Genomic DNA, 26,111 nt, shown 5'->3' with positions numbered 1-26,111 from the left:
ATTCCCCAGGAAAATATTGTAACATTCATTTTGTAAATAATCCATGAATGAATCGATACATGTCCAGTTTCCAACTCTTAGCTAACCACATAGCCTCATTTTACCACGGAGAAAGTTGCCCTCAGATAGGCAGGTCAAGGACATGGTCTTTGGATGCACAACATCTACTCACTTGCATGCCTTCTTGACCTGAGACCCCAACCCCGATGTCTGCCACTTGTATCATGCTAACATCATTGGCACCATCACCTTCATGAGACAGGAGAAAAGGTGAGAAACACATGAGGAATAAAGATGCATACTTTGCAATTCAGTAGAGGCTATGCATGCGAAAAACAATAGCTTTCAAGGTTTATTCCATTTCCCCAAGTTATTTGGAAGCTAATTAAGCAGAGATTAAATGTAACGTCCCAATGCCATCAGGAAGAATTTGAAACTCAATAGTGTCTTAAGGTCCTTCTGTTATGGCATACACCTACCTCAACTAAACATCCTTTATTTCCATGCCACTCATACTGCTTTCAATTCTCCAGTTTTATCTGCTCCTTCTACACAGGTAACCTCTCTCTCTCTCTCTCTCTCTCTCTCTCTCTCTCTCTCTCTCTCTCTCTCTAATATTGTCTTCATCATCACCACATCCTCTTGATGAATTCCACTTGTTCTTAATCTCAGATTAGACATGATTTTCTCTGGGAAAAACTTCTCCTATTCCTTTTAGATAAGATGCCCCTTCCTTAGGCTTTAGTACCACCCTGTACATCTCTATCATAGCTATCACATGACATTATGGTTAAATGTAGATTTTTTTGGTCTCCTCCAACATGGGGAGCTTCCTAGAAAGAGGTATTACACTCCTGCTGGTAATGAATTGATATTGTTCCTAAATATCAGCTTGCTAATCATTCATCTGTTTTCTGGTAATAGCACCCTGATATTCTTTGGGAACTCTGCATTCATGTGATTTGTTAGAGTGAATCCAAACACTCATATTTATGGGTGGGAAACTGGCCCAGATTTGGAAATCAACATATTTTATTACCTGGCCTTAGTGATTGTTCTATCATGGGCATATGACTCAACCTAATTAATATAATCATAAAGTCCAGAGATTCTAGCTTCAGGGATACCTTGAATAATTCATTTATTTATATGTTTGTTCAACAAGATAACCAACAGAATTTCACCCTTTCTCATCTAAATACTTAAGTGTCTTAGAACTTCACCTCATACCACTTCTCTCCATTTATACTCAGTCTTTGGTGGTCTTACAATAAATACCAAACTTTTCTGATATTTACCAGACTTCAGATTCACCAATTTATATCTCTATTCAATTCCTCACTGCTCAATTCCAGACCTTTATTCTAGCTGCATACTTCACATATTTGCTCACACACCTAATGGACTTTTCAAACCTCACAAGTGTTAAGACCCAACTCCTAATTCCCTCCAACTCCATCTCAGTAAATGGTGGCTCTATTCTTTCTACTCTTAGACTGAGACTTGGTATTCCCTTTGGCAACTCTTTCCCTCATGTAACACAACCTCATGTAACGTCACCAGCTTTTTCCTTAAACCTTGTTGGTTTGCTCCCATTTAGGCCCATGCCATCGCTCTTCCCTGAATTATTTCATACCCTCCCATTTTCCTTCCCTTTGTAACCCAACAATAGCAGGCAACAAGATTCTTTAAATATAAGGTAGATCAGGTCCCATCTTTGCTTGAAATATTCTACTTGCTTTTCATCTCTTCAGAGTAGAGCCAAAATTTTGTAATGGCCATTTTGACCCTTGAGATCTGGCCACCTGCCCTTTAAGAAACTTCTCGACCCTTTGGTAACCTTTAGAAATCTCCTCCCTAGGCTAATCTGCTCTGGCCTTGGACACAGAAAACATGGTCCACCTCATGGCTTTTACTTTTGCCATCCTCTCTGCCAGGAATGTTCTCCCCCGGATCTTCTGCAGCTCCCTTATCATTCCCTCACGTCTGCTCACAGACAGACTTAGCAGTGAGACCTTCTCTGAAATTTTAACTCCTTTCACCTTCTCTAATGGTCCACATTCCCCGTCTTTGTTCCCCCCAGTAGCATTTGTCCCTATCTCATAGCTTCCACATTTGTGTCTTTTGTTCGTTTATTCTGTTACATCTTCCTACTAGACGGAGGCTCCTTAAGAAAAGGAATTTGGTCAATTTTATATACTGTTATTTCTCCACTGTCTGGGAAAAAAACTTGGAACAAAAAAGATATTCAATAGATATTTGTTGGATGTTTAAATCAATGAGTTGTTCATGAACCTGAAGTTAACTTTCCTGAAAGTAGAACTGGATTTTTCAGTTCTAGGAGACAACGTTCCACTCTGCTTAACTGTTGAGTTGGGGGTCTGCCATGGATCCCAAGGAGTCCTGACTATTATATTGTTTTCTGTGTCACATGCCTAACATCTGGTTCAGAGCAGGTGGTCAAATAAGAGATGAAGGGACAGATAGAGGAGATGGGGGAGGATGAAGGGATATGGAGAGGAAGGGGAGAGAAAGTGTGGAAGAAAAAGGACAGACAGAAGGGCAGGCATACAGAACAATGGACAGGCAGGAAGATCAGCTGCTGATGTGCGTGAAAGAGGAACGCGCTGAGCTCCATCTGTCCCACTCACCGATGGCCAGGGTCATCACCCGGAGATGGTTGCGTACCAATTTCACCACCTCACTTTTCTGCAGCGGTGTGGCTCTGCAGCAGACCACAGCTTGGCACCAAGCAGTCAGCTCCAGGAACTGTCTCTGCAGACTCTCTTGCAGGGCAAACTCGAGGGTCTTCCCAGTGATAACGAGTCCAGCCCGTGGCCCTGGGTCCTGAGGGACAAGAGTCTGACGGAAGTCCTCCCTCAAAGATGCTTGCTCTGGAAGGACTGAATGTTTCTTCTGAAGTTCTTTCAAAATTGTGCCAATCAGCATCTCACAGGCATCCTTGAACCAAGAGACACAGATAGTTAACCTGGGGGCTCTGTTGGAGAGCCAGCTACATTTTCCATTGTCATTCTTTGGCAATTGCAGAATCAAGGCAACCTCAGTATTTTCAGAGACTTCACAGCTCTTCCACAGAACTCTGTGTTTATGTGGGGGTGAGTTAAAGGATATGGGGGAGCATCTCACCCCAAATTCTACAGTTGCAGTGTCTATATAAAATGCTAAATTATGAATGTGGTTAATAATTTAATTTCTCAGTTAACCACAGAGTCCTTTGGTCTCATTCTGCCACTTATTAGCTGCTTGATCTTAGGCAAGCCTCTCTGAGCCTCTACTTTCTCATTTGAAAAATGCAAGTGTTACATCTATCTTAATACTGTTTTGATAACTCAGTGAATAACACATGAAAAACTCCTAGTATAAGGTACAATGCAGCAGACATTTAAAACGTAATCATTTTTCTTTTCTTTTTTTTTAAAAATTAGTTCTTATCAGTTATACATGAAATAGAAAGTTATTTTTTGTTTTTGATTCAACACATTCATTCACTCGCTTGGTATTTATTGAGCAACTGCACATTAGAAAACATTCTAGGCTCTGGGGATGCATCAATGAACCCACAATAGTTCCCACCCTCGTGGAGCTTACATTCTACACTAGTGAAGAAGTTCTTCCGAAGCCAAGAAGACTAACAATAAACTTACCTGGAAATTACTGTGTTAAATGACCACAAAGGACAGAGCCCAAATCCAGTGATATATTTAAATGTATACATTAATCCCGAAATAGTTTATTAATGAAAAAGCCCTTCATTTAGTGCTTATTTTCTCTGATTTTAAATGTTCTACCAAACATTTCTCAATTTAGAACAAAATAAGAGGAAGAAGAAAGAAATATATCTGAATATATAGGGATGACGCAGCAAAGGTTTAATAACTACATAAATTATAAAGAAGGGATTTGCTGTTTTGAATATAGTTTGTCACCACCAAAACTCACACCGAGTCTTAATTCCCCCATGTAATGATACTGAATGGTGATTGGACCTCCGAGAGGTGAGGCCCAGTGGGAGGTGATCTGGTCATCACTATCCTTGTGAGGAGATTAATGCTGGTCTTTCTGAATGGCTTAGGTCTAGTAGAAACAGATTAGTTCTCTCAAGAACAGGTTGTTATAAGAGCCAGCCTGGCCCATCCTTACACGTTTGTTTTTCTTTTATGCCAGGTGAACTTTTCCATACTCACTGTTTTCATATGCACTCCTACTGTGAGACACTATCTGGCATGAAGTTTTTACCAGAAGCTGCAGATGGTACTATGCTCTTGGACTTCCAGAACCGTGAGCTAAATAAACCTTCTTTTTCTTTATAAAGTACCAGCCTTGGGTATTCTGTTATAAGAACACTAAATGCACTAAGACAAGATTCAACTATGAAATGGAGCTCCCTTGCAACCTTTATCTTAAAACAAATTTGATTCCATGTACTTCCAAAGCTATTAAGAAAAAGTATACAATAAAGAATCAGATATGATGTTTATAACTGAAAAAAACAGACACAATATTATAAAAGTATAGACTGTAAATTATATGCTTGTAGCACACAGAATAGAATCTAGGTGAATATTTATCTAAATATGGTTATAAACTGATTATGGATGTTTTACCCTCTTTTATTTGGGTGTATGTTTTTACAAATTAACTATTTTTATGATAAAAATAATACAGAAACACACATATAACCTTCATTATTTATGGATTCACATTTGTGATAAATTTGAATCTCCTAGTTCAAATTTATCTGTAATCCCACATTTAATACTTTCAGTGCTTTGTAGTCACATGTTGACCTGCACAGAGTGGCGTTTGAATCATGTGATGTGTACATCCCCAGATGAAGCTGAACAAGTTGATGCTTCTCATGACATGTTGTTGTTGTTTTTTTCTTTTAAATTGTTCTTTTTGTTGCTGATTTTGCTATTTAAATGGCTCTCAATCAGTACTATAGTGCTGTCCCACTCCTTAGCATGCAAAGGCTGTGATGTGCTTTATTGAGAAATTATGTGTATCAGCTAAGCTTTGTCCAGGCGTGAAGTCTAGTGCTGCTGTCCAAGCATCTAATGTTAATAAATTAATACAATATATGAAATAGCCTGTCACTAAACAGAAATATACACAAAACAAAGTTGTGTATTCATCAGCTAACTAAATGTCATGACCAGAGGCCTACAGGAAGCTAACTTTATATTCCCTCCAGAAACAAGTCAGTTTCCCCTAATTCAGAGTTTATCATAACTCTATAAAACATACTTCCACTAATAATGAGAACTAATTCTGTACATATAATGTGTAATCTATAAAAGAATAGGAAAGCATACTGAAATGGGAATCTGGAAATTTAACATATAGTCCGTGCTTGATGAGCAATCAGTTGGGGGTACTCAGAGAAATCACAATTTTTGAAGTCTCTGGCTTTATATAAAGTGAGACAATTCATCTGTTTTGTCCATTTGTTATAATTGTCAAATGAGATCATGTAGGTAAATATGTTTATAGTTTTTAATAAACATTACAAAGATAAAAAGTTACTATTATTAGGGTAAAAAAACTGAAATGAAATTACAAACTTAAAGCTTAGAAAATTAAACAACGACTCTTGAAAGTTCTTTATAGATCCTAATGCAGAAAATAATCCAGGACATAATTATACGAGAACAAATAAAGAAAAAAAAACTTTTATAAGAATGGAAACTAAGTAAGGTTTTTGAGAGACTATGCTTTTGCAAACTGAGGAGCAAAGTTGATGGGAATTTGTAAAACTTAGCCACAGAAATAACTTCAGACATCCATTCATTGAGTGGCAGGTGGGCACATGGAATGTGACAGAAGTAATTCTTTCACTAAATGATAAATTAGGTTGCATAACCCTCAAATCTTTTTTAACTATTAGGATGCCTGCGGGGTGGGGGTAGGGAAAAGGGAAGGAAATTAAATACTAGTGACTGTGCCTCTGCTCATAAAAATATAAATCATGTTCATTGTGTTCTGTTTAGGTATCTGGAAAATCCACACATGTGGAATAGCTTTCAGTAGCAAATAATTCTAGCTACAGTAGATAGTCACTGAATATTTCTTAAATTGGTAGTCTAAAAGCCTTCTGGTAAAAGTTATATATTTATAAATAAGTCAATTTTATAGTCCTACTTTTTCACAGTTCATAAAACTAAGTCACTAGATAACAATCTTATAATATGCATCTCAAAAAGTTATAAGATTTTGAATATTTTCACCACAAATGATAAATATTTGTATAGATATATTTAGCCTTATTTAAACATTACCAAAAATATACATGTTTTATGTATATATTAGGTAATATTTAATATTCACATTATGTATATATATAATATGTACATATTATGTAACATGTACATAATGTACACATGAAACACTCCATTACTATATACAGTTTTTATGTCTTTAGGTATCTGTTTAAAAATAAGTTCAATTATTTTTTAAGAATCTGTAAAAGTACCAAAAATAATAATAAATAAATAAAAGGAAAAGAAAGAAAACCAGCACAGAAGTATTTTAGAAGTTTCACAGGCATAACCATGCCAGTGTACACTAGCTGACTGATTCTCTTGGTTATATATATCACTTCCAAAAAAATGATACTGCTTAAGACAGCATTTTCAATCTTGGCACTACTGGCATTTGGGCTACATAATTCTTGGTTGGGGGGTGGCTATTCTGTCCATTGTAAGATATTTAGTAATACCTTTGGCCTCTGCCCTCAACCTCCTTCCCCCAGTTGTGATGACCCAAATGTCTCCATACACTGCCAAGTATCCCCTGGGGCACAATTCATCCTTGGTTGAGAAGGGTGATCTTATAGAGCTAGCTAAGCCATGTTATACCTTGCCTCCCATGACATGGTTCCACAAGTCTATTGTCATAGACATAGCAAACTCTTTCCCTGACAAATGTCCACAAGAAACCCCAGGCCCATCAGGCATGTGACACCATGTGCAGTTTCATGTCTGCAGACTCAGGAACTATCTGGAAGGATGTTCCCAGTGTCAACAGAAGTTTTCTCTGAGTGAGAATCCTACTGTTTTAACTTCTTCTTATAGTTTTCTATATTATTTGAATGTTTAATAATGTCTATCTATTGGACTTAAAATCAAGATAAAATAAATTTCTTCATGTTTAAAAAATTTCTACTTCAAGATCAAACAGCAATCATTGATTTCTCTCACATTCACTAAACCTCTTGGCAATCTATATTTTCTTATTTAACGCCCATAACAACCCTATGACATAGGCATTGTCTCATCTTATATGTGAGGAAAAAGCAGCTTGGGACTGTAAGTCACTCCCAAAGATACCTGGTCAGTGCAGGCAGGCATTTGACCCCCAGTCTCACCAGCCACTTAGGCCACATCCATCTTTAATTACTAAAATGACTAGCACTTTCTTAGACTCAGCCTCCTGACAGTACAGGGCCCTGGCTGGTGGTTGTGGTTATGGGTCCACTGCCTGCAGAGATTCCACTCGGTGTTGAACAAGGAGAATTCTCTCTCCTCAAAATGTATGATCCAGCCAAGGACTAATGGAGGCCTACCATACAAACATGGCTGACCATTTGTGGCATCCTGTGACGTAGGATTCAGATGTGATTCCAAGGGAAGCTCTGGACAATGTCAGGGAAGAGGCTGCTGTCATGGAATGTTGCTAATGGCTAAGCCTCAATTAGAAAGGGTGTGGGGAGAGGATTTCCCAAGCCAAATAAATAATAGCCACAGATATTGGAAGATACTATACGACGATTCTTCTGAACAAAACTGGGGACCAAAAAATAAAGAAAGAAAGAAAGGAATAAAGAAACAAAGAAAAGACTGGGTCTAAATCTGTTAAATTACTTCAAAAACAACTTTTCCCCTTCAACAGTTCATTGGTAATATTCTGAGGAGCACTACCTAAGAACTACCACTAGAGGGCATGGTTACACTGAGCATCTATTTTTAGAATGATCCTAAAATATTTATTTACCTGATTCTAACAGAAATCATCACTTCCCCTCCACTTACAAGGGAAATAGATTCCTATCCAAGGACTTGATGTATTATTTTTTTATTTTTGGATGTCTTATTGAATCCCTGGCAATTCAGTAGGGAGCGGGAAAAAATAAAATCAAAATAAATAGGATATTCCTAATGCCTTGATCCAGCAATGATTCCTCTGAATCATTATGATTTTCCACCAATCTTTTAGAAAAAACAATAACATCCTCCCCAAATACAAGTTAGGTCTCTGGATAGAATAAATATCAAGAAGTTTAAAAGTTATCAGCATTTCATTCTCCTAATGTACATCAAATTCCAAATGCTCCACTGGTTTTGAAAAGAATAGGATTAGTTTAATCTCATCATACATACTTTGCTTTGGGTATTAAGGATAAAGAGCTTGTCATCTGGCTCCAGCAGTTTGCATGCATAAGCTATGTTGATAGCTGTCTCCTGCTTGTCCCCTGTCAGCATCCAGATCTTGATGCCAGCTTTATGAAGGGCCTCTATGGCCTCAGGGACTCCCTCTTGCAGGCGGTCTTCAATGCCAGTAGCACCTAAAAATAGTCAAAGGACAAGGCTTATAAGAAACCAAGGCCAGAAGAAGCTTAACTTGTCTATAATGGAATCCTATCTACCATTAACTAAGTCAATCCCTAACTATTCAGACTGTCCAGAGATCCAAATGGGGTGTGAAAACCCAGATGAAAGTCATATACAAAGGAGTATTTTGGGGAGGGAAGCTTAGGGGATTGATGAGTTTATCAAACACCAGACCAATGTTTTGTTCTCCTTTTGGCTAGCTTTCTTATCCATACATTTAAGGGTTTGATTTAATTATTTACATAACTTTGTTCTGCAAATTATAAAGACAGGCTTTTAAAAACGCTTTTTCCAATAAAATGTAATGTCTATTTGCAATGCAGTTTCATTATGTAAGTCCAAGATTTCCTTTTCTGAAATAATTGGGGCCATTTGTGTTTTGGATTTCAGAAGCTTTTAGATTTTATAAAGGTAATATAGACATACACCTTACTTTATGATATCTGGTAATCAAGCATATTAATATTTCTACAGGAAAACTTACAAGTTTTCATGCTAATTAGGATAATAAATACTATAAATAGTCCAAGCCTGATTTGGCTGTCAAATGAGTTTTGGCATGAAACCCTCAGAGCATTTTTTATTTTGGAATTGCAGATGAGGAAATATGGACCTATGCTACTTACAGTGTCATAGAGAAATTACTTAGGAATTGGTATCATTATTCTTTTTGATAGATATGGAAATTGTTGTTTACTCCTAAACAAAGGAATGGAACTCAGAAGCTGGTCTTTTATTACTGTGTTAGTGATTTCATTAGACAGTGGATCTCCACACTCTAAGGGAGTGGTTCTCAAACCTGACTGTCCCTTAGAATCAGCTAGGAAGATATTAGAAGTTCCAGTGCCCAGGTCACACACCAGACCAATGCAGTCGGAATCCCTGGGGATAGGAGCAGGCATCAGCACTACTTAAAGCTCTTCAGCTTATTCCAAGATACAGCTCAACCTGACAGAAGAAGTATTGTCTTTTGTGCAATTTTGGTTGAAATCAGGAAGTTAGAGACGAGAAATAGATTTTATTAGATCTGTTACAGGTATAGGCACAGAATAAAGAACATAGACCCGAAGCCAGGCAGACCTGAGTTTCATGTTTGGTTAGTTAGTAACTGTCAGTAAACAACATGTGACCTTGAACAAATCATTGAACTGCTTGCTCTATGCCCCATTTTTTTCTAAATAAGATAGAAATTCAGGTGAGAATTTAAAAAGACAACACATATTAAGCACCTTAACCGATGCCAGGCAAAAAACTTTCCCCATCTTTTCTTGAGCCAGGGTATTTGTTTGGCTTTTTCTGTTAGGTGTTGTAGTTTAAATGACCTTCTTAAGAATAACCACCCTAATCAAACACAAGGTCTAGACTGTTGTAGTGGAAAATAGAATGGAATGACTTGGAAGCTAAGTATATATTCGACTGTCCAAGAGAAGCAGAGCCACATACATTTATTAGATTAAAGTGGGAAAAAAAAAAAGGCACTGGTGAATAATGTTTTGAGAGACAATCCATGTTTTTCAAAATCCTCCGCAGGCAACACAGCATGGTCTACCTACCAAGTAATGTTAGTTTGTTCTCCAGCCTCATAGCAGATTCAATTAGTAATTCTTCCCTGTTGTCAATACTGGTTTCAGCTAAAAAATGATTTCTCAGCCACTCTGCATATTCAGTGTCACTCATGACCTGGGAGAGGAAGAAAAAGTGGGCAAGGCGTCAGGCCCTATGATCTTGTAGAATCCCATCAGGTCTCAGCTCTGGCAAAGTATCAAACCATCAGCTTGTTCTAGGTGCCCCCCCCCAACCACTGGGTACAGTCACACTGGGTCCCCACCTTGATATTGGTGCATGATTATCATATCAATAATATGCTGCGACATATTTGTAACATAATTTGGGCAATTTCATTACCCAAGTGGATCCCTTTTTTTTCTCCCCTCCTCCCCCTCTCTCTGGTCCTCTTCCTCTGCTCTGCTGGTCTACCTTCTATTTACATAAGATCTTCCCATTCTTTTTTGTGTCTCCTTTTTTTCTCTCTAGCTTCCACGTATGAGAAAAAAACTTAGGACCCTTGAATTTCTGAGTCTGGCTTATTTCACTTAACATAATGATGGCTAATTGGCTCATTTCTGCAGTTAATCGTTTACAATGGTAAAGAAAAAAAAAAAAGAGGGGCCATTTGAGTGTAGCAAGAAAGTCTTAATCCTGACAAAGATTAAGTGGAATTCTTGGAGTTGTCATCAGGGATAAATCCACTTTTCAGTTCTTACAGAGCAGGGTAGAGTGGGGGCGGGAGCGGGGTGAGACAGTTCTCTAGCTGCTCTTTTGCCCACAAAGTAATTTGACTTGGGGGGCTGGGGCTGGAGTTCAGTAGTAACACACTTGCCTGGCATGTGTGAGGCACTGGATTCGATTCTCAGCACCACATATAAATAAATAAAAATAAAGGTCTATCAACAACTAAAAAAATATACATTTTTTTAAAGTAACTTGATTTGGAAGAATCTGACACCTATCGGGCTACATTTTTACCATATGAAGGACTGTTCAACTGATGAAGCAAGGATTAGTTTGACCTTGAACTCTTCATTCTTCCTACAGCTGTATGTAAGATAGGCTTTTGATTTGTTATGCAGTTGGTTGACTGACTTGAGTCTAAAATGATCCTACTTTTTCTAACAGAGCTCCCAAGAACTAGAATTTGAGTAAGGAATGAAAGATTCTGGTAAAAACCTCCTTCAAATAATTTCTTGGAACTCTGTCTTCTTATTACTTAAATTTATATTTAGCAAGAATACATTGTGCTCCAAGATTATTCCCAATTAAGAAAAATCAATACTGAGATAAAATTTTATAAATTTACTTGGCCTTACAGATAAAGGCTTATGAGCACAGAAGAAAAATAAAATAAAAACCACCAAGAACCTAATAAGGGAAAAATTAAGACTGGTCTCTGGCTTCGTTCTTTTCCAAGCACATTTAATGCTATCAGACAAAGGGGACAATATTTACGAAATCCTAGGAGAAAAAATGTAGGACACAGGGAATTTTGTTCCCAGAGAACTATTTACACACAAAGGTACTTGAAGATACATTGAAACATGTGAGAACTCAGAGAATATAACTTTTAGGTGCCTCCTGCAAAATACTTTGGGAACAAAATCCAACCAGCTAATGTATGGAGAATGAAGAGACTACGTAAAGAGAATAAGTGGTCTGAGAACTTTCTCCAGGACTGGAATGGGGTTTGATATATCCAAGTTTTCAGCAAATGATAGCTAAACTAGGGAAAGAGCAACAAAAGATGGGATGTGCTCAGCAGTCTCACCTTCTTTGCTATACATAAAGTGCGTAGCCCTCGTTTGGCATAGTCATCCAAGTGTTTCTGGGTTTTCTCCCTTATTATTGTCTGTTGTTTTTCCACATCTGCTCCATCTGAAATAATGGACAAAACACTAGTGTTCCCACCAGTCTGCCCAATTACAGACAGACTTTAAAACACAATGATGCTTAATCCACAATAAACCAAAGGTGTTCCAGTTTTAAATCCCAAATGTGTATCCATAAACTGAACCCTTCAGAAAAAAAGTTTCTCTTGATTCTTTCTTTCTCTTTCATCAGAGGGAAATACCAAGACCTTAATACAAACACTGCTACCATAGTGCCTGTATTAACAGCAAGCATGACTATAATAACAGGAGTTATCATCATTCAGTTGTTATCATTTCCTAGGTATTTGGCCAGAGGGTCTTCAAACGTCATGTGCAGTATGTCATTAAATTTCTCAGGAACCTATTACAGAGGTATCATAATGCTCACTTTATTGAAGACTCAGATGCAGAATAGTTAGGTAACCTTATATGGACACAGTTAATGATGGTGTCCAGATTCAAACCCAGGTTTATGCAGCTCTCAAACTTATTTGCTTTCCCACCAAATAGTGAGCAACTTTCCTCTACTTTTCCAAGTATGAGTGATCCCCAAATGTCTACTACTTTGTATTACCACATGAAATGATTCATGAGATTCAAATGAGAGTGATGTGAATGGTATATCATTATCATCCCATTACCATCCCAGCTCTGTGTGAACCTACCTGGGGACGCTGCTGAGAGCAACTCCATAATTACAGAATCAGCACCCTTCGTATATACCACAACTTGGTTGGAAAGAGGGTGTCGGACCACAACAGACATTCTTTTTCTGACTGAGTCAAAAGGCAGGATATGGAGGAGTTGAAATGTTAATGATCCCAAAGCAGCAAAGTCCACCATGACCTGCTCTGGTGTCCGTGACTGTAAAGTGCATTGGTAAGCCCTGGCAGCGTACACCAAGGCGGCTTCATCTGGACTCTCAGCCTCATAACACAGGTTGGAGGCCGAGGGCTGTTCAGGGAGGGATTCCACTTTGCCATTTGCAAGCCCTGCATCACTGTTCCGTTTTTCAAGTGCCAAACAGCAAGCCGAGTTACTGAAGTGCTGGGGACTTTCACTTAGCTGGGAGACCTCTTCCTCCACGGGGGAAGCTGGTTTCATTCGACTGAAGAGAGATAGTCTTCCCACAAAGGTGCTTGGAACCCCAGAAGATGGCTCTTTCCCACTGGTAAGGGATGGTAAACTTGATCTTCGGACGGACAATCTCTGGAAGAGATTTTTAAATTCTTCCAAGGACTTGATGGGCATTCCACTCAGGGAAGAGAGTCTGATCTAGGAAAGGCAATTTAGGAAGGTCTTACTGGTACCGTCAAAGGTATCTTCCAACTAGGAAGATGTGAGATATTAAAGAGTTACCACTCCTTTAAATGATTAGCAGCCTGCTTCTTACTTACAACCTGAGTGGAAAACATGAAGAAAAATAAAAGCCACCATGGAAAACAGTGTGTTGAGGGTGATGATATAATAAATCTCTATAATCTTTTGGGAAGAAATAGGACAACTGATAACAAAAGATATCAAGTGATAACATCGGGAATACTTACAGCAATTTTTCCAAAAGTTACAAAATGCTAACATTAGAAATAGAGTAATTTTTCCTAGAGAAATAATTTTGAGGTTTACAAAATCTATAATCTTTATTGGGTACATCCTAGCAAAAACAATTTCAAAGTTATAAGCAAATTAAGTATTCAATAGTAACAAAACAGAACACCTTCTTGCAATATTATAAAATAATTAAAAATAAAATTTATAAAGACTATGGGGTAGTATTGAAAAAGCTATGAAAATGTAAGGACAAATGAGTAACAATACACATAGTAAAAATGCCTTAAGAGAACAACATTTTTTTTCCTTTAACTTTCCATATTCTATAAAAGGTTACTTTGACTTTTTAAAAAATAATCAGAACCGCAAACAAAATAATTTAAGGAAGAAACATCAGAATATGAATACAAATTTCTATGTTTACAGAGCATTTTCTTATTTGTACCCTAATTTCTGTTAGATCTCTTTTTATCAGTGATAAAATTTAGAATTTAATATTAATACATAGAAGATCAATTAATTGAATTCTAAAATTTTCCCATTCAGAAATGCCTGGAGGATTAAAAAGTTTTTTTCTGAAAAATTACTAACTTTATAATGGTTTGAGGATCTCATTGCTGGTCAACTTTTGAAGTTATCAACAACTCAAAAATCAGAAGAATTAACCCTAATCACAGATGAGGTTTTCATGTTCCATTTAATTTCTGATTATCTCCTGTTCACTATTTTTCACCATCACCTTGAGATAATGAACAACAATATTTCTTAAACAGAAAACACCAAAAGATTCCAACTTGAAACATATTTATGAAGAAAAAAAATGTTCTGTAAGGAAAACACAAAGCACCCAGTGATTTGTTCTCTAACTACATAATCACTTTTCAAAGAGCAACTTCCTAGTAAAACCTTGCAAATATATAGTTTTCTAATCAAATGCACCTTAATTGGAAATAAATTACTTTTATGTTAAGGTTGACCATCTCTGAAGTTGCCAAAAGAAAATGATCTAATAGAAAATTAAAATTTAATTGGGTTATGGTGCAAAATTGAATTTTAAGTGGATGTACAGAAAGGGAAGATAGTTATACACAAAAGAAGTTAGCACAGCCAAGTGATGAATCACTAGCCCTTAACACAAGTTTTTCTTCTTAATTGAAAAATGAATTCTCCATGAATTCCAGGCTATAAACAGACTTGAAAAATGGAGTTTTCATAAAAACAACAGAATCTTGTTATGTTATACACATACTGGATTTTAGATTCAGTTAAAATTGACCCAACTGGTACCTGAGAAAGCACATTATCAGTAAGCATGATGATAAACCCAATAATTCTTATTGTGTTTGATAAAGTAGAGATGATGTTGGAGGTCTCAAAAGTTTCAGAGCAAGTTTTAATTTGGTAAGTAAACTAAAGCAAAATGAACACATTCTCATCAGTTATCCCTTACAAACTGGTTTTGGGAGCCTGGGCAAATTACTCTATGTCATCTATAAAATGGGAAATAGTAGAGTAAGAATATCTAATTCAGAGGACTGTTGGGAGGGTTAAACACATTAATACACTAAGGAAATCACTTAGACCATGGTTAAATGCAGGGTAGAGACTCAGTCCTAAAAACATGTCATATTAATGTTACTATTAGACACTATTATTATTGTTTATTGTTATTATCATATAACAAGACAGTATAGATACATATAAATCCCAAATTCTCCTGCTCAGAGATAACCCTTGGTTGCAAAGGAGGCTTTACCTTTTGTCGAGGTTGGTTAGGAGCAGAAACCACCACTGTGTTGCAAATTGCCAGGGCAATAAAGAAGTCCATGATGTACAAAGTCTCCAGGGCAGGACTTGGGATGGTTCCATCTCCTGGGGTAAACAGCTGAGGTGTAATCTGACTAAATTTGTCCAAAAGCCTGGTATCAGGCACCACATCAGTTTCCTGAAGATTCGATAAGACAATAAGACAAAATACAATCAACAGAAGAAATAAATTTCACAACCAGGATCTAAATGAAGCATAAAATGGGAAACTTTTCTTTTTTAAAAAAAAAAAAGCAGAAAACAAACAAACAAAAAGTTAATGCATATGGATGGAATCATGAAAGTGACAATAGAAAACACATAAAAATATATAGAAATTCAGACTCTACATTATTAATAGAGACAAATTTGACTATTAACTTAAAACTACGCAGCAGATAGCAACAGTGATATTCTACCAAAATCTAGTTAAATTTGTATATCTCATTTTGAAATGCATTGTGCCAGGCAGATATATATTTTATTGTGCCTAGAATTCTACCTTGGCTATTGATTGACCCACGAATAACTGATGAGTATGAATTCTTCTTAAAATGCGTTTGTTATTCATATCACATCACTTTAACAAAATATTTAATAGCTCAATTTATTACTATTGTAAAAACCAACTCTCCAAAATAGAATTTATTGCAGGCAGGCTAACAGATTTAATCAGCACATCTCAGCAATATCCTGTAAGAAACAGATTAGTAGGGTTTTTTCCTAAGAGATTTCTGATCACCAAATATGTATGGTAAATATGCCCTCCTCTGAAAAGTTCTTAGCAAAGGATTTGCTCTGTGAAGTTTTATTATTGGAGAAAAGTATGCCATTTTATTTCACACAGTGCTTCTCACACTTATTTGAGAGTTTTAACAGAAGAATATTGTATTAGAAATCTGACTATAATCCAAGAACATATATCCAACTGTTTAAGAATCTTTGAGCTGAGTCAAAGGGTGACAGGGCATTCAGAATCAAGGTTTACAAATACACTACTGTACGGTAGAGGAGTCCTGAATTCTGGCCAGCAAAACACACTGACTTAAGGAAGCCAAGAGAGATGATTTAGAGCAAAGAGTGAAACATGGAAATGGTGGGTGGGATCTTGGACGCAGAAGAGTATGGCTTGCATTTTATGCTTCAGATTTGGCAAGAGTTGCATAAGTTGCATAAATGAAGCTACAGATAAAAAGTATTTCTTCACTTTTACTTGTTTTTGACAAAATAATCTTTAGTAAGGTAGTTGATGAATGAAGAAGGTATCGAGATACCACATGCAATTTTTTTATCTATGACTTTATCTACAGATGTTTTCCCCAGGATCCAGATCTTTTTCATTGGAATCCTGTATTTTTTTTAAAAAATGACATTTGTTCTTTTTTCCTATGATAGACAGCTCTATCCTCTCTGAATACTATGAAGTTGAGAATCAGGCCCACAGTATCTTGACTTAAATTATTCCATGTCCTTGCATTTTTCTCCCCAGAGAGCTTGGAAGTTCCTTTGAAGTAAGGACTGTATCTTACTGATCCATAACTCAGTATCCAACACATTGCAAAGTTTATTGTCATACATTACTACCAAACACTGGCTAGCCTTATACTCCATAAGGAAAGAGATGGAGAAACAAAAATATGTTACTCTTTGGAAAATAAACCATATTAGCTCTTACTGGGCCTAAAATAGACATCTTATTAAAATTCAGAGAAAATTTATATTCCCAATTAGAGCACAGAGCAGACAGCCAGATGTGGACAGCTTCCCATCATGTAAACAAAGCTTTCTTTATCTGGTTTCTTAGTGGGAGTTCCAAAGCTTTGTCTAAATCTTGTGAGATGATATTTGACCATTAGAAATTCTAGATTTATCCTCTTGATTCATATTAACCCTTCCTGTCAGATTTCAGATTCCACAATCATTTCTTTCCTTCCTTCCTTTCCCCTCCTACCCCTACAATTTGATAGATTTGATATATTCACATTTGTTAATATGTAAATACAAATTAAACAAGCAAAAACTGACCAGGGCTCCTCTTTTCTCTCCTATATGCTTGCTGAAGCTTTTAGATGACTTTAATATAATTTAAATTTACATTTGTTTTAAAACTGAGTGACAAGACACTCAATTATACTGAGTGGCAATTATATAAAATCTCAAATGCCCACAGTTACAAATGGATGGGAGATGAGTTGACCAAGCAGCTATAAGGCTGTTTCCTACTCCTCCTCTGTTTCCACGTGTACCTAAGGGTTTTGTTTCCTTTTCTGCTGCTACTTCTCTCCCATTTTAGGGGCTCACTGCTCCCCACTCTGCAACTTTGGCTTGAGTATAGCTCCAAATGCCTTCTCTTGGTCCCTTCTGATTCCTAAACACCATAGACCTGAAGGTAAACGACAAAGGCCAATAGCGACACACACTGACAACTTCTCTGCTCAGGCTCTCCCATGAGTGTCGGGTGTCTGCATGTGTTCTGGGCTGTCTGCCCAGCTTGCTACCTAGAACACAACTGAATGCTAGGAGCAAAAAATGTCTTATTCCTTTTATATCCCAGTGTCAGTATTATGCTATGTCTTCTACTAATTGATTAATTAAGTCATTTGTCCCATAAATATTTTTGTTGGTTAATGGTGCCAGGCATCTCTCAAAGAAAGTAGGGTGCATAAGACAAGCAAGATCCTGTCTTGCATGAAACTCCAATTCTACCTGGAGGAGACAGTAAATCCAAAAGTATCCTATAAGTAAATAAGATACTTCTAGATTGAGACGGGAGAGACGGAAAGTATTTGGGATCAGGTGGCAGACTTCATTGCGCAGGTGACACCTGAGTTGAGACCTCAATGATGGGAAGGAGATTGCCATAGAAAGACCTGGGAGAAGAACGTCCCAGGTAGAATGAACATCACGCTGATTGAAAGAGAAACACTAGGGGATTACAGAAGCATAAACACATTGGCTTACAAAGTAAAGGCTTCTATTTCTAGAATAGGTAATATAAACCCAGGGTCCAAAGGCCTCAATGACATAATGTCATAAGTTTCAAAGATTGACATTGCTATGCCAGCTCTTAATTTGCTTCTCATGAAGGTGCCATTTTATAAGCGAGTACTTCTAGGAAGCTCATCTCTCAGTGTTCTCAAGCAGGTGTTCTTCATCTTGACTCCATAGATGAGTGGACTTTAAGAATCATATGCAAAATTTTTATAGAGGCCATTTTTTCAGGTCAACGATTATATAGATTTCTCAAAATAATCTTTAGTCACCGAAAAGGATAAAATCGACTTGTGCAGACCCAGAGAGAGAGATGGTCTTATGTTTCTAAGAAGAACATGATCTCTTTATCCTACACAGGAGTATGGTTTTGCAAAACACAAAAACAAGACACCCATCCCCACAACATTCACATAATTAGAGTGACACATGGCACTGAAAAGACTGAGGTTATTAAGCAGCTTCATTCAAAAACCTTCAAAAATATTTCATTGAGAATGAATGAGCTAGAAACCATGTTGAGGATTCAAGATGAAACAGTTGTTGCTCTCAAGAAATTAAAGTCAGAGGTAAAAATAAGACCAATGTAACATGGGTCAAGGGACAGAGGGAACATGCAAACAGCTTAGAAGCTAAAAAAAAAACATCATCTGAAAAGTCTTCAGAAAGCCGATATGAAAGGTTTTTCTTAAATTAACACTTCATCAGATTTGTTGAATAGAAGTGGGATATGAAGGGAGAACCTATTTTAGGCAGGGAAAATACTGTAGATAAAGGCAGAAAAAAAAACTCTAAGAAGTACTCATTTGTTCCAATAGCAGAGTGTGGTTTGATCAGGAAATAGTGAGGAGGTATGGCACAGGCCCAGCAGGCTGTCAGTACTGTGCTACTCCAATTGAACATGAGCCTACGAGTGCTTCCTTTCAGGTGTGTGGAAAAAGTAAAAGTTCATGTTATGGTATGGTTTGGATATGGTGTCTCTCCAAAGTGCCTGTGTTAATGCAGGAATATTTAGAAGTGAAATGATTAGTTTACAAGAGCTGCAACCTACTCAGAACATCCTAGCTTGAATGATCAAATAATTAGTCAGGTTACAACCTTCAAAAATAACTCAAAATACTTCTTAACTAGCAGAAGGGTCCCTGGGGGGGCATGCCCTCAAAGATTTTATCATCTCTGTGGTCCCTTTCTCCTTCTCTCCCTTGCTCCCACTCATGGCTTCCAAGAGCGGAGCAATGTTCTTCCATCCCATCCTTCAGCCATGATGTTCTGCCCCCTTGGGTCCAAGCAGTGAACTCAGCTGACCATGGACTAAACCTCTGAAACTGTGAGCCAACCTAAACTTTCTTCTTTAGATTGTTCTTATCAGGTATTTTGGTCACAGCAATGAAAGGCTAACACAGTTCAGTAGAGGGATACGTTAACAAATGCATAGGAGAAAATAAATGCATATATACATATGAATTTCTAATACAGACTTAAAATGAGTGTAGAGAAAAGGTTATGTGTATTACTTCCTTATTTCTTTCAAAGTTGGAGAAAAAATTGAGATGTTTGAAACAGCTTACCCTATGATCAAGACACAATGTAACAGGTATTCTATTCTTAGTGCCACAGAAATGAGTTGAACTATAAGGGTCACACTACTTGCTGCACTTGTGCACTTGTTGACATTTGTAAAAGAGACAGTAGATATTTCCAAGGCCTTTCCAGGTCAAAGGAGATCCCTGGGGTGCATTCACATAATGTATCCACTAGGAAAATCTTACAACACTGTAGCAACATAAGCTATTCCATAGATGATTTATTCTTGTTATGCCACCAACTTGGGAGTTATTACTAGTCTCATCATTGGAGATTTCATCTCATTGGAGGTCTCATCCTTCTTGGTAAAACACAAATATTTATGTAGTGTGAAAGACAAAAAGAAAACAAATATTTTAAAGAAGTACTTTAAGGTATAGTAAAATATTTAATGTCTAAGTTTTTTACACAAGCATCTTTCCTCTGTTTCCTCTAATGTTTTTTTTCTGCAGAAAAATGAGTTTGTTAATGGGTGTAAATCAATCATTTCCTAACAGTTTCTAAGGAAACTAAAAACATACCCTGATGATCTGTTTGATGGAAATATTAGAAAATGCTCTTTTGAAGGCTAGGAATGAGGGACAAGACCCAAGTTTGGTGGAGCAGAGAGGAAGATTACAGAGATTAAAAAGGTCTTCAAGGTCACCAAAAGGCCTATGAATTTCCCTGTCAACTAGACATATTCACCTGTCTGTGAGATAAGTAAGCTTTGTTGGACCCAAGAGTGAATCTGATCTTTAAGTGAAGGCAGCCCTCCAGGCTCAGACAAGTTCATTCCTGGATCAAAAATATTACATTTTTCTGAAACAGTATATAACTTCTCAACACTGAATTATTTCAAAAATCAGGAAGTTGTAATATTATTTGTTTATACTTATTATGTGTCACAATCACACAGAAGTATAATGATGTAGTCTCTTCTTCAGTAGAAAGTAGGACAATCTTTGGCTGAATTGTCAGTACAAGGCTGTTCTTCCCTTAAACACTGTGCATGTGTAATTCTAGTCATGAGTTCGCACTTACAATGGGGCTACTGAAGGCAGCTTGTCTGGAATGAGGCACTTCACTGGCTCCTTCTCCACTTCCTACAGCAAAAGTACTTCCAGAAAGATGATTTGAGGATTTGCTTCCCAAAGGCCCATTATGAACTGTCCTGCAGCTGTGGGCTCTCAGTCTTGCCATATTGCTGATGGAGCTGCTGAGGGTGTCTGCATACTCTTCTTCTTCAGAGACCGCTTCCTGATAGGACTCCAACCTCTTGGCTGAGGGATAAAAAGCAGAACAAACTTATGAGTTGACTATGTCAGGCAGTTACTTAAATAGCTATTGCACACCATGTCCCCTTTCAAACTGGCCTCCAAATCTCCCACTTTGTATCCTTAGTTAATAAACTTACTCCATACCTTATGGGAGAAGTAGGAACAATCAGATAGGAACTCCCTTCTTTTTTCATCATCAGATCTGACAACTTATCTGCATCTGTATCCATACTCTTTGCCTTTCTTCCTACTGCTATGGAGGAAGCATCTCTTCATGTTCACGTGAGATACTCTCCACCTGTGTTCTAGATCCTCCCTCTGACCTCAGGGTCTTCATCTTTCATCTTTGCAGCTCTTCCTCCTTTATTTATACTTATCTCCTCAACCAATATATTTCAGGACTTTCTGTTCCCATGTATCCATTGATAAATAAATAAATAAAAGGTCATATGTGTCTATCCTTGTCTCATTTGGAGCCCTCAGTAATAACTACCAGAATTGATCACTTTTTTTTTCTTTAAGAAATGTTCCTTTCGGCTTTTCTGACACCACACTTATCTGTTTTCCCTCTCACTTTAACTGGCTAGTCCTGGTTAGTTTTTCCTGCCATCTTTCTTCTCAAATATTAACAAGCTGCAGAAGCTCCTTCTCTTATCCACTTAGACACTCTTTCTTGAGAATCTCATCTGGTTCCATATTTGAAAAAGAATCGCTGCACGTGTGACTTCTAAGCCCAGACCTTCAGCTCTGGCCTCCACTTGGATGTCTACAAGTCTCTTCCAGCAGATTATCAGCATGGCTCACTGCCTCACCTCCTTCAAGTCTCCCATCATACACCTCCGTCAGTAAAGACTTACAACATCAGACCACAGTATTGATTACAGATCCTACCCCAACATTCACCATCATTGACACATTATATATCTTTCTATCTTAATCTTTTGAATCATCCAGTAGAATATAAACTATAACAGGGCAGAGAACTTTGTATTTTGTTAATATATTAGAGTCCAAAGCAGTGTCTTATAAGTATTCAATAGAGACTTATTGACTAAATGAAAAATAATCACTTTAATTTAATGTGGTTAAAATAGAACTCCTTTCGTTCCTTCCCAAACTTTCCTCTGGTCTTTTCCATTCTTGTTAATGGTACCTAACTTTCTGTCTGGTAAGAAAGAAGCCAAAATTCTAGGAGTCTCCTGGATTTTTCCCCTCTTCCCCAGACGCAAAGTATCACCAACACTTGTCTACTCTATATCCAAAATACATCCTGAATATTTAGACTTTTTTCCATTTCCATACCTTAGTCCAAGCCACCGTTACCACTCAACTGGACTAGTGCTATAGTCTCAGAGGTGGTCTCCCTGCCCCTCCACAACCTACTCCCCAAATAGTAGCTAAAGTGACTTTCCTGTAAGATAAAGCAGATCAATCACTTCAATTGCTTCCTGATAAAACTCTCCAGCTTCATGATTTACTTAGAATAAAATCTGGACTTCATATACTGGCCCACTTAACTCAAAAATGATCTGACCTCTTCTGACTTCTCTTTCTTGACCTTCCTTCTACTTTCCTACTAAAATCCAGACTCACTCTTTTTTTCTTTATTTTGAAAGTTTGCAAGCAGCCTGAGGGGCTATATGCTAGTTGCTCCCACTGACTAGAAATTTTTTGCTCCTGAATTTCAGGGTTATGTCGTTCAGATCTAGACTCTAAAATCCCATTTACAGAGCTCTAGCCTGGCCATCCAATTCAAAATATCCATCCAGTTATCCTATATCATAGAACCCTATTTTAATTTTCTGCAAAGTTCTTAATACTGTTTAATATTTTTGATTAAAAATTTCATGTATTTGTGACTATTTTCTCCAGTAGAAGCCTTGTGAGAGAATGTCTCTTTTGCATTATTTATCATTGCAACCAGTGTCTGGAATATAGAGTACATAATCAATAAATTCATGCTTTGGGGATTGCTGACTGTCTCTTTTCAGCCTAAGTTCACTTAGTAAACAAAGTATGATTTGGGGAAATTTATTTTATAAAATTAAGAATGTTTTCATATTCTACTTATTATAATAATTCTGTGTATATTTTTAAGGGTAAGAAGAGGTGGTTAAGAGGCAAATGGTGATCTTAGATTCTAGTACCAACTCTTCTAATGACAAAGTGGCTTTCAGCAAAACACCCACTCTTTCTTGGCCTCTGTTTTCATAATCAAACATTTTGGAATGAACCATTACAGTTTGATGACTTTAATATCTATTCAAATTATGGAAGTTTATTGTATGTTCTGCCTAAATGTTACAGAATGTTTCTTTATATGATCTTTCAGCTTGTAAAACCAATCCACTAATTGTGTCCCAAAGATTCTGATCTCCTCCATCCTCATCAATGCCCTTATTTAGAATACCTGTTTTTGTCTTGTTGACTGATGGAAATCCTAAACACCTTCAGAGACTTGATTCAAATACCAGTTTCTCAATGAAAAAGTCTATAATTGTATCAACTCTTAGCCAAGCCACTGCTGGACTTGTTTACTTTTCAAGAACAGAAAGTTACTATGTACCAGGAGATGGTTTTATTTAATCATTATAACAGTCCTCTGAGTAAGTAGCATTAGTACCCCCATTTTAGAAGTGGTATGGGTTAGTCTTAAAACCAGGTCTACTGAACTCCATAGCCAATCACTTAGCTCTAACAATATACTGTTTCTAAAAAATCTAGCCATATATGTTAATATGGCCAATTTTAATACAGCCAACATCCCTTTTTTTTACATGGCCAATCTCCCCTGTTTGACTTCAATGACTCCATGTTTTTTACTCCCATGTTTATTAATAAGATCATAAATAAATATATGAATAAAATATCACTAGCATCAATGGAAAGTTGTGGGGTAGGAAAATGTATTGAAGATTTTCTTTGATCAAGCATTTGGCTAGGTCATAAATATGCATGGGCATGTACAGTATGTATATTTTTTTCTTTTTTTTTAATTTTCAAAATAATATCATCTGGTATGAACTATCACTGCTTAATAAGCCAATCCCATAAAACCAAAGGCCTAACGTTCTCTCTGTTATGTGGATGCTAACCCACAACAAGGGAGGGTGGGGAGGGGAAGAATCAAAGTCCATTGGATGAGACTGAAGGGAAAGGATGGGAGGAGGGAATAGGAAAGAATTAATCAGACATAACTTTTTACCCTTGTATGTGAATACACGACCAGGGTAAATCCACATCATGTACAACCATAAGAATTAGAATAGGATCCTAATTAGAATAAGTTATATTCCATGTATATATAAAATGCCAAAAAGTGAGGTGGGGAGGATTGTGGCTCAGTGATAGAGCACTTGTCTAGCAAGTGTGAGGGACCAGGTTTGATCTTCAGCACCACATAAAAATAAATAAGTAAAATAAAAATACTGTGTCTATCTAAAACTAAAATAATAATAATAATAATAACCCATAAGGATTAAGTTGCCCAACTAAGGTTAATCCACTGATTAAAGATAGGGCTGATATTTGAATTTAGATCTTTCTAATTCCAAAGCCAGTACAAGTATCCACACATCAGAGCCTCTTTGTTTTGACTTGTATCTAATAGGTTTGCTCAGTGTTTCTTAACATGGGCTAAATTTGTATCCTGGGGGACTTTTCACAGTTGCTATCCACACATTTGGTTGTCCTCACTGAGAAAGGCAGGTTGCTGGTGTTTAGTAGGTACAGGCTAAGGATCCTTATAAACATTTACAATGCCTAGGACAACACCCCACTAACCCAGCCCAAATGCCAACAGTTTTGAGATTAACAAATCCTTGAGTAGCTCAAAAAAATGTACTGATGATGCAAAGTCATTTTAAAAATAAATAGAATGCTTCAAAATCTAAAAAAACTAAAAGCTATACTTCATGATCATGTACCTTCTCCTGGCCATCATTAGGGAAATCAGTATCATGCACTGTGTAGTATGATGTCAGGCAGCTCAGCTAGTACAGTAAGATAAACTTGTTCAACCAGAACAACTGAAGGAGTAGAACTTGGAAGACAAAGAATGACTCGATCTTGAATCATTTTGTGAAAAGCTATGAGACGTCCACAGAGCTGGAAACTTACAGTAAGATTCAGAGAACAAAGCTACTGGAGCTATACTTCAGGGTCCAGTGAAAATTTTACAAAAGTTGGGTATGAGAAGCAAAGATTCATTATCATATTGACAAAATGAAAACTGTCTAAATGGTAATGAAGACTTTTAATCTTTCTCTTAAAGTAGGTACTATTTAGTTCCACAAATGCTTCAAAACAGGCCAGGAATTCTTGCATTCTGATTCATCAGAGGAAACATTCATGTGTGTAATCTATTCTGTGTCTGAGGTAGGTCCTTGGTTAGGTATCAAATGATCTACTTTTTTATTGTTTTAAACCCTAGTCTATCTTCTTTTCCCATTCTCCCTAAGACCATACTAATACCATAAAACTTATTTATGGCTTATAACTTGCATTAATTTCATATCTTGAAGAAATGGTTAAGAGACTATAAGCAAAAAGTTTATCATACTTTTCAATGTGCATTTCATGGAACCAAAACCAGCACATTCAAATAAACTCCATTCAACTGTATCATCTGCACGTCCTCCATCAAATCTTCCTCTATTAACTAATTTCCCAAACATCTCCCTCATTCCAATGTTCCCTTGCTGTAAACAATCTCCACCAAACCATATCATTGACCTATCATTGATACCCAAACTTCTTGTTCTAAACCAATTCTCTATACATTTTTAGCATTTCAAAAATTTCGGATATCCTGCCTCAAGACAACAAATCTTAATCAGTATAAAAGCCACCTCCAAAATTGACCG

The 26,111-nt window shown here is 37.0% G+C and overlaps 1 protein-coding gene across 1 annotated transcript in view; it reads right to left on the bottom strand.

Moving 5' to 3' along the window:
* Window positions 1-26,111, bottom strand: part of Atp10d (ATPase phospholipid transporting 10D (putative)) — a 103,104-nt gene that overhangs the window by 17,308 nt on the left and 59,685 nt on the right. The window contains exons 10-17 of the mRNA XM_005319973.5: window positions 21,011-21,249; window positions 15,363-15,551; window positions 12,721-13,330; window positions 11,953-12,059; window positions 10,184-10,310; window positions 8,400-8,584; window positions 2,652-2,961; window positions 173-249 (exon numbers count right to left, since the gene is read on the bottom strand). Of these exons, the coding sequence (XP_005320030.2) occupies window positions 173-249; window positions 2,652-2,961; window positions 8,400-8,584; window positions 10,184-10,310; window positions 11,953-12,059; window positions 12,721-13,330; window positions 15,363-15,551; window positions 21,011-21,249 (1,844 nt within the window). The remainder of the gene's footprint in view (window positions 1-172; window positions 250-2,651; window positions 2,962-8,399; window positions 8,585-10,183; window positions 10,311-11,952; window positions 12,060-12,720; window positions 13,331-15,362; window positions 15,552-21,010; window positions 21,250-26,111) is intronic.

The sequence above is a fragment of the Ictidomys tridecemlineatus genome, chromosome 9 (assembly GCF_052094955.1).
Source record: "Ictidomys tridecemlineatus isolate mIctTri1 chromosome 9, mIctTri1.hap1, whole genome shotgun sequence".
NCBI classification, from domain to species: domain Eukaryota; kingdom Metazoa; phylum Chordata; class Mammalia; order Rodentia; family Sciuridae; genus Ictidomys; species Ictidomys tridecemlineatus.
Note: the sequence above shows the minus strand (reverse complement) of the source record. Positions and strands in the feature narration are given on the sequence as shown.